The sequence below is a fragment of the Chanodichthys erythropterus genome, chromosome 6 (genome assembly GCF_024489055.1).
Source record: "Chanodichthys erythropterus isolate Z2021 chromosome 6, ASM2448905v1, whole genome shotgun sequence".
In the NCBI taxonomy this organism is placed as follows: Eukaryota; Metazoa; Chordata; class Actinopteri; order Cypriniformes; family Xenocyprididae; genus Chanodichthys; species Chanodichthys erythropterus.
Genome location: NC_090226.1, coordinates 20,949,055 through 20,961,020, shown reverse-complemented (window position 1 = coordinate 20,961,020; position 11,966 = coordinate 20,949,055). Strand labels below are relative to the sequence as shown.

The 11,966-nt window shown below is 37.7% G+C and overlaps 1 protein-coding gene across 5 annotated transcripts in view; it reads right to left on the bottom strand.

The window, feature by feature from the left end:
• Positions 1-1,776: 1,776 nt before the first annotated feature.
• The window catches only part of LOC137021643 (ATP-binding cassette sub-family C member 10-like), a 28,372-nt gene continuing 18,182 nt past the window's right edge, over positions 1,777-11,966 (bottom strand). For 3 of the 5 annotated variants that reach the window (XM_067388401.1, XM_067388402.1, XM_067388403.1), the window contains 4 exons: positions 11,564-11,613; positions 11,215-11,311; positions 10,875-11,044; positions 1,777-10,785 (listed from right to left, as the gene is read on the bottom strand). In XM_067388401.1, coding sequence (XP_067244502.1) covers positions 2,437-10,785; positions 10,875-11,044; positions 11,215-11,311; positions 11,564-11,566 — 8,619 coding nt within the window. In that variant the 5' untranslated portion in view covers positions 11,567-11,613 and the 3' untranslated portion in view covers positions 1,777-2,436. Of the gene's footprint in view, positions 10,786-10,874; positions 11,045-11,214; positions 11,537-11,563; positions 11,614-11,966 lie in introns of those variants that run through there. The other 2 variants (XM_067388400.1, XM_067388404.1) reach the window with 2 other exon arrangements.

Sequence of the window (11,966 nt, the reverse complement as noted above, 5' to 3'; positions counted from 1 at the left end):
AAAAAAAAAAAAAAAAAAAAAAGTAAACTGATCCAAAACCCTTTTTTTTTTTTTTTTGGGTAACGTTAGGATGAGATGTTGGCCCATCACCAATTAACAAACACATTTAACCTGCACAAACCTTTTATTGCTCCAACAGTAAAATTATGTAAAAAATGTTTATATTTTCAGAATTCGGTTGTTTTACTTTAGTAAAATCTAGCTAGTTTATGAATATTTTAGTGGTTGATTAGGGCTTGCACATGGTTGGGAACACTGATTTAGAGCATATAGAGCATAAACAATGGTTCTCTATTACAAGGCTAATAATTTTCTTAATTAGCAAAGCATTTAAGCACTGTCCCAATCACCCAAAATTATACTGTCCCATCCACCCAAATTGTGTTTGGTTGGATGGGACAAAATAAAAACAACCTAAGTCTGAAAATAGAAAGATGATATTAACATTTTTTTTTACTGATTTTGTAGCAGTAGTGCATCATATTCATGTTTTTATCAAAAGTTTGTACAATATAGTAGCTATGACAATTTTAGAACCTTATTATTAAAATTACCAAAAGCTTATGTAATTTTCCTCAGTTCATGCATTTCACAGTCAACTTCCTGTTTGATGCATGCCCCGCCCACCTACATGATGTTAGACCAATGAGGGCATCCCATTTTAATTATGCAGTCTCACAGCTAGGGCTCAGCAAAAAAAGTTTTTATTTTCACTCATCAGGTGAGAAAATAAATTCTTACTGTCCCATATGACCTTATGTCCCAATCACCCTTAATTCACCATTTAGATTATGCTTTAGGCTCTTGGAGTTGAAGAAAGAGCATTTCTAATAAAGAAGTTATTGCATTTTTTATCTAATAAATTAACACCATTAAAGTGAAGGAATATGATTGTTTAAACAGCCATAACTTAAATGTACTTTAATCAAAGTTTTTAAATTGCCAGGAATACTTTTAATAACCTTATTAAAATCTCTTACTGAAATTGTAGCACCTTTAAAGGCACATCAAATAGTTTATTATTACTGATGTAAAATAATAAATGTCATTAAAACACTGTCTTTTTATTTATCTATTTGTCTGTATATCTGTCTATCTATCTATCTATCTATCTATCTATCTATCTATCTATCTATCTATCTATCTATCTATCTATCTATCTATCTATCTATCATGGTGATGTTGACTAATACTAGGAACTAAATGTTTATGGTATGTCTAATAACTTAAAATAAATTTAATTTCACGTAAAAATGGCCACAGATTTTCATTTTGAAGTTCTAAAAGTCATATAGACCTATTACATAATATTACATGATAGATTCAGAGTTTTCACCCTTTTGATCAATGAATTTTCATCACTTTTAACATAACTTTTTAGAAGTTACTAAATTATCCAAATAATATCCATCTATAGTAAGAGATATACAGTGAAAAAGAGAAAAGAATGATATGACCCAGGCTGGATTCGAAACTATGCACACAAGCGCAATCTCATTCTAGGAGTAAAGCACACAACTCTTACTAAAGTCGTCAATAAGACAAAAAAGTCATCTGCAGCTTCTGCAGACCACACAAGCAAAAGAAGACCAATCACAATTTAGTATGCAAATAAGTCCACAAATAAGCTCTAACTTGCTAGCTCTAAAATGAAACTTTTTTTTTTGTCAGTTCTTGAATACAGGCTAGAATGTTAATAATGTAGAATATAAATAAAACAGCTATCCAGGTTTGATATAACAATTTTTTTTAATAAAACATTTAAGTATCCTTTTTCAAAATAAGCGCTTCAGCAAATTGTATATATTTTGTTAATTTCAATCACATAACATCTGAAGTATTCTATAATAAAAACTTCTTTTGTATATCAACAAAAGATGTAGCAACAATGTTAGAATTAATATTTCACAAATTATGTATATCCTTCAAAACAAATCCCCCCGTCCTTAATGTATCACTGAGCATAACAATGCTAAAACCATGAGATAATAGATGAGTATCTAAAAAAAGATGGCAAGAAACAGGACATTCACCAGACTATTTTCCAGACAAAACCTTTTTGTACATGTATAACTCATCCACATTGTATTCATACATTACTGTAGCGTTTTACATAATTTACAAAATATATATACAATATTCAATCAGGCAAGCTCCACATAATATTATCATTATACATTAAAAAAAAAAAAAAAAAAAAAAAAAGAAACTATACTTGGAATGTTTTTTTATGGAGTCTAATGATCTATGATAAGGGCAAGTTTATGTTTTCCAAAATAACATCTCTAAAAGGTTTGCTCAACCCCACTTACAGTATCTACTTGAAGTGTTTTATACAAACAGGCCCACTAACCAGCCCACTAACAACTCTGTAAACATGATTACCAAGGACAAGCTCATTCTTGTCTCTCATGTCCCTTCCTTTTATTTATCCTACTATATTAGTTTAAGAACGTTAAATTTTGACCCTTTCAGTGTGCTTTCTGGAACCTCCAAATCCATTGCATGTATTTGCAGATGTCTCATTGACTGTCTGCGACTAGGGTCAGCTTGCCCATTTCCCCATCCATCTCTTCTAGACATCCCTTTGTAAGTGTAGCATATGTCATCAGTAGTGTAAGGAACCATATGTGTTTTCTTATAATAACCTGCATTACCTCCCATAGCGGGTGATCTTTGCATGGTACTCATTCCCATATTTGAATTTCTCACAGCCAAATTCTCTCTACTTCTTGAAACTTGAAGTTTAGGCACTGATATATTGTTCCAGTTGTCATCCATATCAAAGTTACTTGCTTTTGTTCTATGATCTCTTGACCTGAGTGCCCCAGACATATCACTGTAGTAAACATCTGATGATGTTGGATGTACACCAGAGACTCTGGTCTTTGAGGTGGGTAAAGCCTTTGTAATATCAGGTGAGCCGGAGAGATGTTTTTGCATTGTAGACCACTGGGCTTTTCCTGAAAATGTCATGTCTCTGTTCAAGTCAAAGTAGGGGTCCTGCATGTTAAGTTCTGAGGCACCATATTTCTCATGAGTCGGTATTCCAATAGCATCATTTGTTTTGGCTGCCTTTATTTTACCTCTTGGGACGACAAAATTGTTAGTATGTATTTGTGTATAGGCATCAAAATCAACATCAGACCCCAGGCCTTGAAAGTCAGGGCTATCAATTCCTCCTTTAATTCGGGGGGTTTTGAGATTCATCTTTGGAGAGCTGAATTTAAGATCTGGACCTTCTGGCATGTTTCCTGAGAGTTTCAGTTTCCCAGAAGGAGCATCAATGTCAAAGTCTGGTGCATTCACATCAAGATTGGGTTTCTTGACATTTGATCCTTTAAATTTACCTTTAGGGAAATTAAAACTCATATCTGGAGCTGTGATATCTGGCTTATGACCACTGATATTGAAGTCTGGGGAATCAAAATCAGCCTTAATCTTTGGAGCTGAGAGATCCATTTTAGGGCTCTTTAGATCATAGTCGGGTGTCTTTATTTTGGGTCCTGAGAAACCAATATCAGGCATCTTCATTTTCCCAGATGGCATGTGCATGTCTGGAAGTGTAAGATCTGTTCTTGGACCTTTAAGATCAGCATTAGGTCCATAAATGTCGATATCAGGATGATTAATCCCACCCTTTAGTATGGGAGTTGATTTCTTCAGATTAAGGTCAGGCTGATCAGTGTCAGCATCCACATTCATATGTGGCCCTTTCAAACCTGACAGGCCAAAACTTGGCATCTTTAACTTTGGCATATTAAATTTTCCTGAAGGGCCATTGACATCAATATCAGGTGATTTCATATCAAGGTTTGGGCCTTTCAAATCAGGCTGAGGCATGTCTGGGGTATCAAATCTTCCCTTCATTTGGGGGCTTTTGAGATTCAACTTTGGAGATTTGATTTTAAGATCAGGTCCTTCTAGCTTGTTGCCTGAGAGGCCCACCTTTGGCAGCTTCAGTTTACCTGAAGGTGCATCAATGTCAAAGTCTGGAGTGTTCAAATCAAGATTGGGTTTCTTGAAATTTGGTCCATTCATTTTACCTTTAGGGAAATCAACATTCATGTCTGGGGCTGTAATATCAGGCTTTTGACCTCTGATGTTGATGTCTGGTGAATCAAAGTCTGCCTTAAACTTTGGAGCTGAAAGATCCATTTTAGAGGTCTTCAGATCATAGTCTGGTGTTTTGATTTTGGGTCCTGAGAAACCAACATCAGGCATCTTGAAAGTGGGCATTTTCATTTTTCCAGATGGCATGTTCATGTCTGGAAATGAAAGGTCGGTGTTTGGACCCTTGAAATCAGCTTTAGGTGTATGTACATCAATATCAGGACCATTTAACCCTGCGTTTAGTTTGGGAGTAGAAGCACTCAGATTAAGGTCAGGCTGATCAAAGTCAGCATCCATATTCATATGTGGCCCTTTCAAACCTGACAGGCCAACACTGGGCATCTTTAGCTTTGGCATATTAAATTTACTTGAAGGACCATTAACATCAATATCAGGTGATTTGAGACCTAGGTTAGGGCCTTTTAAATCAGCTTGAGGCAGAGTCAGATCCATGTCTGGGGTATCCATTCCTCCCTTAATTTTGGGGCTTTTAAGATTCAGGTCTGGAGATTGGATATTAAAATTGGGCCCTTTTGGTTTGCTACCTGAGAAGCCAATTTTTGGAAGCTTCAGTTTACCTGAAGGGGCATTGATGTTGAGGTCAGGTGCATTCATGTCAAGATTGGGTGTCTGTAAGTTTGGTCCTTTAAATTTGCCATTTATATCTGGGCCTGTGATATCTGGTTTATGGCCTTTAATGTTGAAGTCAGGGGAATCAAAGTCTGCCTTAAACTTTGGAGCTGACAGATCCATTTCATGGGTCTTCAGATCATAGTCAGGTGTCTTTATGTTTGGTCCTGAGACACCAAACTTGGGCATCTTTAAAGTGGGCATCTTCATTTTTCCAGATGGCATGTTCATGTCAGGAAATGTAAGGTCTGTTTTTGGACCTTTGAGATCAGCATTAGGTCCATGAATGTCAATGTCAGGACCATCTATCCCTGCATTAAGTTTGGGTGTTGATGCACTCAGACTGAGGTCAGGCTGATCAATGTCAGCATCCACATTCATATGTGGCCCTTTCAAACCTGAAAGGCCAAAACTAGGCATCTTTAGCTTTGGCATATTAAATTTACCTGAAGGACCATTAACATCAATATCAGGTGATTTGACATCTAGGTTCGGACCATTTAAATTAGTTTGAGGCAGATTCAGATCCATGTCTGGGGTATCGAATCCTCCCTTAATTGTAGGGCTTTTGACATTCAGGTCTGGAGATTTGATTTTAAAATCTGGTCCTTTTGGCTTGCTTCCTGAGAAGCCAAATTTTGGAAACTTCAGTTTACCTGAAGGGGAATTTATTTTGAGATCAGGTGCATTCATGTCAAGATTGGGTTTCTTGAAATTTGGTCCTTTAATTTTACCTTTAGGGAAATCAACATTCATATCAGGTGCTGTGATATCTGGCTTATGACCACCAATGTTGATATCAGGGGAATCAAAGTCTGCCTTAAACTTTGGAGTAGAGAAATCCATTTCAGGTGTCTTCAAATCATAGTCAGGTGTCTTTATTTTTGGTCCTGATACACCAAACTTAGGCATCTTTAAAGTGGGCATTTTCATTTTTCCAGAAGGCTTGTCAATGTCTGGAAGTGTAAGATCTGTTTTTGGACCTCTGAGATCTACATTAGGTCCATGTACATCAATATCAGGACTATTTATTCCTGCTTTTAGTTTGGGAGTTGATGCACTCAGATTAAGGTCAGGCTGATCTATGTCAGCATCCACATTCATGTGTGGCCCTTTCAAACCTGACAGGCCAAAACTGGGCATCTTTGGCATGTGCAATTTACCTGAAGGGCCACTGACATCAATATCAGGTGATTGGATATCAAGGTTTGGACCATTTAAATCAGTTTGAGGCAAAGTCATATCCATGTCTGGGGTATCGATTCCTCGCTTAATTTTGGGGCTTTTGGGATTCAGGTCTGGAGATTTAATTTTAAGATCTGGTCCTTTCGGCTTGCTACTTGAGAAGCCAAATTTTGGAAACTTCAGTTTACCTGAAGGTGAATTTATTTTGAGATCAGGTGCATTCATGTCAAGATTGGGTTTCTTGAAATTTGGTCCTTTAATTTTACCTTTAGGGAAATCAACATTCATATCAGGTGCTGTGATATCTGGCTTATGACCACCAATATTGATATCTGGGGAATCAAAGTCTGCCTTAAACTTTGGAGTTGACAAATCCATTTCAGGGGTCTTCAAATCATAGTCTGGGGTCTTTATTTTTGGTCCTGATACACCAAACTTGGGCATCTTTAAAGTGGGCATTTTAATTTTTCCAGAAGGCTTTTCAATGTCTGGAAGTGTAAGATCTGTTTTTGGACCTCTGAGATCTACATTAGGTCCATGTACATCAATATCAGGACCATTTATTCCTGATTTTAGTTTGGGAGTTGATGCACTCAGATTAAGGTCAGGCTGATCAATGTCAGCATCCACATTCATGTGTGGCCCTTTCAAACCTGACGGGCCAAAACTGGGCATCTTTGGCATGTGCAATTTACCTGAAGGGCCACTGACATCAATATCAGGTGATTGGATATCAAGGTTTGGACCATTTAAATCAGTTTGAGGCAGAGTCAGATCCATGTCTGGAGTATCGATTCCTCCCTTAATTTTGGGGCTTTTGAGATTCAGGTCTGGAGATTTGATTTTAAGATCTGGTCCTTTCGGCTTGCTACTTGAGAAGCCAAATTTTGGAAACTTCAGTTTACCTGAAGGGGAATTTATTTTGAGATCAGGTGCATTCATGTCAAGATTGGGTTTCTTGAAATTTGGTCCTTTAATTTTACCTTTAGGGAAATCAACATTCATATCAGGTGCTGTGATATCTGGCTTATGACCACCAATATTGATATCTGGGGAATCAAAGTCTGCCTTAAACTTTGGAGTTGACAAATCCATTTCAGGGGTCTTCAAATCATAGTCTGGCGTCTTTATTTTTGGTCCTGATAAACCAAACTTAGGCATCTTTAAAGTGGGCATTTTCATTTTTCCAGAAGGCTTTTCAATGTCTGGAAGTGTAAGATCTGTTTTTGGACCTCTCAGATCTACATTAGGTCCATGTACATCAATATCAGGACCATTTATTCCTGCTTTTAGTTTGGGAGTTGATGCTTGCAGATTAAGGTCAGGCTGATCAATGTCAGCATCCACATTCATGTGTGGCCCTTTTAAACCTGACATGCCAAAACTGGGCATCTTTAACTTTGGCATATTAAATTTTCCTGAAGGGCCATTAACATCAATATCAGGTGATTTGACATCTAGGTTTGGGCCTTTAAAATCAGTTTGAGGCAGAGTCAGATCCATGTCTGGAGTATCGATTCCTCCCTTAATTTTGGGACTTGTGAGATTCAGGTCTGGAGATTTGATTTTAAGATCTGGTCCCTTTGGCTTGCTACTAGAGAAGCCAAATTTTGGAAACTTCAGTTTACCTGAAGGGGCATTTATGTTGGGGTCAGGTGCATTCATGTCAAGATTGGGTTTCTTGAAATTTGGTCCTTTAATTTTACCTTTAGGGAAATCAACATTCATGTCAGGTGCTGTGATATCTGGCTTATGGCCTTTAATGTTGAAGTCAGGGGAATCAAAGTCTGCCTTAATCTTTGGAGCTGACAGATCCATTTCAGGGGTCTTCAGATCATAGTCAGGCGTCTTGATTTTGGGTCCTGACAGACCAAAATCAGGCATCTTGAAAGTGGGCATTTTCATTTTTCCAGATGGCATGTCCATGTCAGGAAGTGTAAGGTCTGTTTTCAGACCTTTGAGATCAGCATTAGGTCCATGAATGTCAATGTCAGGACCATTTATCCCTGCATTTAGTTTGGGAGTTGATGCTTGCAGATTAAGATCAGGCTTTTCAATGTCAGCATCCACATTCATATGGGGCCCTTTCAAACCTGACAGGCCAAAACTTGGCATCTTTAACTTTGGCATATTAAATTTTCCTGAAGGGCCATTAACATCAATATCAGGTGATTTGATATCTAGGTTTGGGCCTTTCAAATCAGATTGAGGCAGATTCAGATCCATGTCTGGGGTATCAATTCCTCCCTTAATTTTGGGGCTTTTGAGATTTAGGTCTGGAGATTTGATTTTAAGATCAGGTCCTTCTGGCTTGCTTCCGGAGATGCCAAATTTTGGCAGCTTCAGTTTACCTGAAGGGGCATTTATGTTGAGGTCAGGTGCAGTCATGTCAAGATTGGGTTTCTTGAAATTTGGTCCTTTAATTTTACCTTTAGGGAAATCAACATTCATGTCAGGTGCTGTGATATCTGGCTTATGGCCTTTAATGTTGAAGTCAGGGGAATCAAAGTCTGCCTTAATCTTTGGAGCTGATAGATCCATTTCAGGGGTCTTCAGATCATAGTCAGGAGTCTTTATTTTGGGTCCTGAAAGACCAAAATCAGGCATCTTGAAAGTGGGCATTTTCATTTTTCCAGATGGCATGTCCATGTCAGGAAGTGTCAGGTCTGTTTTCGGACTTTTGAGATCAGCATTAGGTCCATGAATGTCAATGTCAGGACCATTTATCCCTGCATTTAGTGTGGGAGTTGATGCTTTCAGACTAAGGTCAGGCTCATCAATGTCAGCATCCACATTCATATGGGGCCCTTTCAAACCTGACAGGCCAAAACTGGGCATTTTTAACTTTGGCTTATTAAATTTACCTGATGGGCCATTAACATCAATATCAATATCAGGTGATTGGATATCAAGGTTTGGACCATTTAAATCAGTTTGAGGCAGAGTCAGATCCATGTCTGGAGTATCGATTCCTCCCTTAATTTTGGGACTTGTGAGATTCAGGTCTGGAGATTTGATTTTAAGATCTGGTCCCTTTGGCTTGCTACTTGAGAAGCCAAATTTTGGAAACTTCATTTTACCTGAAGGGGCATTTATGTTGAGGTCAGGTGCATTCATGTCAAGATTGGGTTTCTTGAAATTTGGTCCTTTAATTTTACCTTTAGGGAAATCAACATTCATATCAGGTGCTGTGATATCTGGCTTATGGCCTTTAATGTTGAATTCAGGGGAATCAAAGTCTGCCTTAAACTTTGGAGCTGACAGATCCATTTCAGGGGTCTTCAGATCATAGTCAGGCGTCTTGATTTTGGGTCCTGAGAGACCAAAATCAGGCATCTTGAAAGTGGGCATTTTCATTTTTCCAGATGGCATGTCCATGTCAGGAAGTGTAAGGTCTGTTTTCAGACCTTTGAGATCAGCATTAGGTCCATGAATGTCAATGTCAGGACCATTTATCCCTGCATTTAGTTTGGGAGTTGATGCTTGCAGATTAAGATCAGGCTTTTCAATGTCAGCATCCACATTCATATGGGGCCCTTTCAAACCTGACAGGCCAAAACTTGGCATCTTTAACTTTGGCATATTAAATTTTCCTGAAGGGCCATTAACATCAATATCAGGTGATTTGATATCTAGGTTTGGGCCTTTCAAATCAGATTGAGGCAGATTCAGATCCACGTCTGGGGTATCAATTCCTCCCTTAATTTTGGGGCTTTTGAGATTTAGGTCTGGAGATTTGATTTTAAGATCAGGTCCTTCTGGCTTGCTTCCGGAGATGCCAAATTTTGGCAACTTCAGTTTACCTGAAGGGGCATTTATGTCAAAGTCAGGTGCATTCATGTCAAGATTGGGTTTTTTGAAATTTGGTCCTTTAAATGTGCCTTTAGGAATATCAAAATCCATGTCTGGGGCTGTGACATCTGGCTTATGACCTCTGATGTTGATGTCTGGTGAATCAAAGTCTGCCTTAAACTTTGGAGCTGACAGATCCATTTCAGGGGTCTTCAGATCATAGTCAGGTGTCTTCATTTTGGGTCCTGACAGATCAAAATCTGGCATGCTGAAAGTGGGTGTTTTCAGTTTTCCAGATGGCATGTCTATGTCTGGAAGGTTTGTTTTCAGACCACTGAAATCAGCCTTTGGTCCTTCAATTTGTATATCAGAACCATTAATGCCTGCTGCTCCTTCAGGGGATGATAACGATAATTTTGACCCCTTCATATTTCCATCATAATTGATGTCCGTTTTCTTTTTTCCAGAGAAGTTAAACTTTGGCAGTTTAAATTTTGGCTTCTTGACATGAATTGATGGTACATCCATATCCATATCAGAGGAATTAAGTACTGCATTTGGGCCTTTAAAATGACCTTTTGTGAAGTGCATTACAGGAGTTCCTTGGGTATTTGGTGGTGTAAGATTTGAATCTGGTGTACTAATACCAACATTTATGTCTGGATTTGTATATGTTTGACCCTGTAGGTTGATTTCACTTCCAACATCAGTCAAGTTCATTTTGGGCTGATGCGATGAAACATCACTTGCAATGTTGGCTTTGATCTTTGCTGCTCTCTTTAGGTCAGAACCTTGTAGTAACATATCTGAGTTGTATTCACCAGTAGAATCATTGGTATCATAATGGATCTTAAATGGCCCCGCTTTCTCATCAGGTTCTGATTCATATGGAGTGCATTCTCTTCGATCTGCATTTTCAAGTAAAGCTGCAACATTTATCTTGCTTTTGCGGTCAAGTGTTTGTGCTGTCACGGGCCCCGAACTGGTTTCCTTAACTGCTTTATTTCCTTTCATGAATTTCCTGACTTTAGCATCGAAGAGCTTGTCATATGAATCTTTCCACACCTGTTGAAACATTGTAATCAGAACAAATCAAGGTGTTTGTGGGTTTATGATTCAGGGTTACAAAAAAAATTAATAAAATGTGCACAGACCTCATTTGGACCTTTGACATCCAGACTTTCCAAGCTCTTGCTGGATTTCAAACCATGCTTCATCATCTTCTTGTCATTATCAATCATCTTTAAAATGTCCACAACTTCATTTTTCTTTTGTTTATTCCTCTTCACATCAAACTGACCACTGGCACCCACAATTTCATCATCTGAAATGCAAATGTAATGTGAAATGCAGTCTATTATCAAACTTATCCTTATATTTTCATAATATCAAGGTTCATGGCAAAAGCCATTTTATTCACAGTACAAGTGTTCTGTTAAAAATGATGCTTAATAAATATACAAAAATCATAATCAAACAGTCGTAAATCTGTACCTTCAAGAAAGTGCAGGTCTGTGTACTCCGATCTCTTTCCAGAGACATTATCATCTTCAACCAGCAGGCTGTCAGAAAGGCTTCTCTGATGAAGAGCCTGCAAATTACAATATACTATCATGGTAAATTTCCCCCCCCATAAAAATGTCATAAAACCAGAATAACATGAGTTTTTGATGAGAAACATGTACCTATGCCAAATGCACTACAAGTATTTTCATTAATAATTCATTTTTTTTATTCCTAATAACAGTTAGACAAGAATTCAAACATATATTTGATAATCACACAAAGTGCAAAAACAAAATATCGTTTAAATAAGGATAGGATAAAAAAAGTGATAACATACCATTTCACGAGTATATATTTATAGTGAAGAAAAGCCTTCAAAACTCAAACCTGTTAATGCAAAAGAAATGATTTAGCAGCAACAAGACACCCAAGTTTCAGTGCTAATTATTATTGGCACACATGTAATTGCTAATGGCTGGTCATAATGCAATGACAGACTAGAACATATGAATTATAAACATATAGGCAATCAGTAAATAAAAAAAGCACACCCCTCAAAATAGAACAAGACTGAGCAAACAATACAAACTTAATGCTTAATAAAATTGTCTGCATTAATTCAACTGGCAAATGAACAGATAGATGAAACTGTGAGGTATTCAAGGAATTGTTCAGGGATAGTGTAACAAGAGGGCGTTAGGAACAGGTTAGGCCACACAAAGGAAAATGTGAACAGGCCT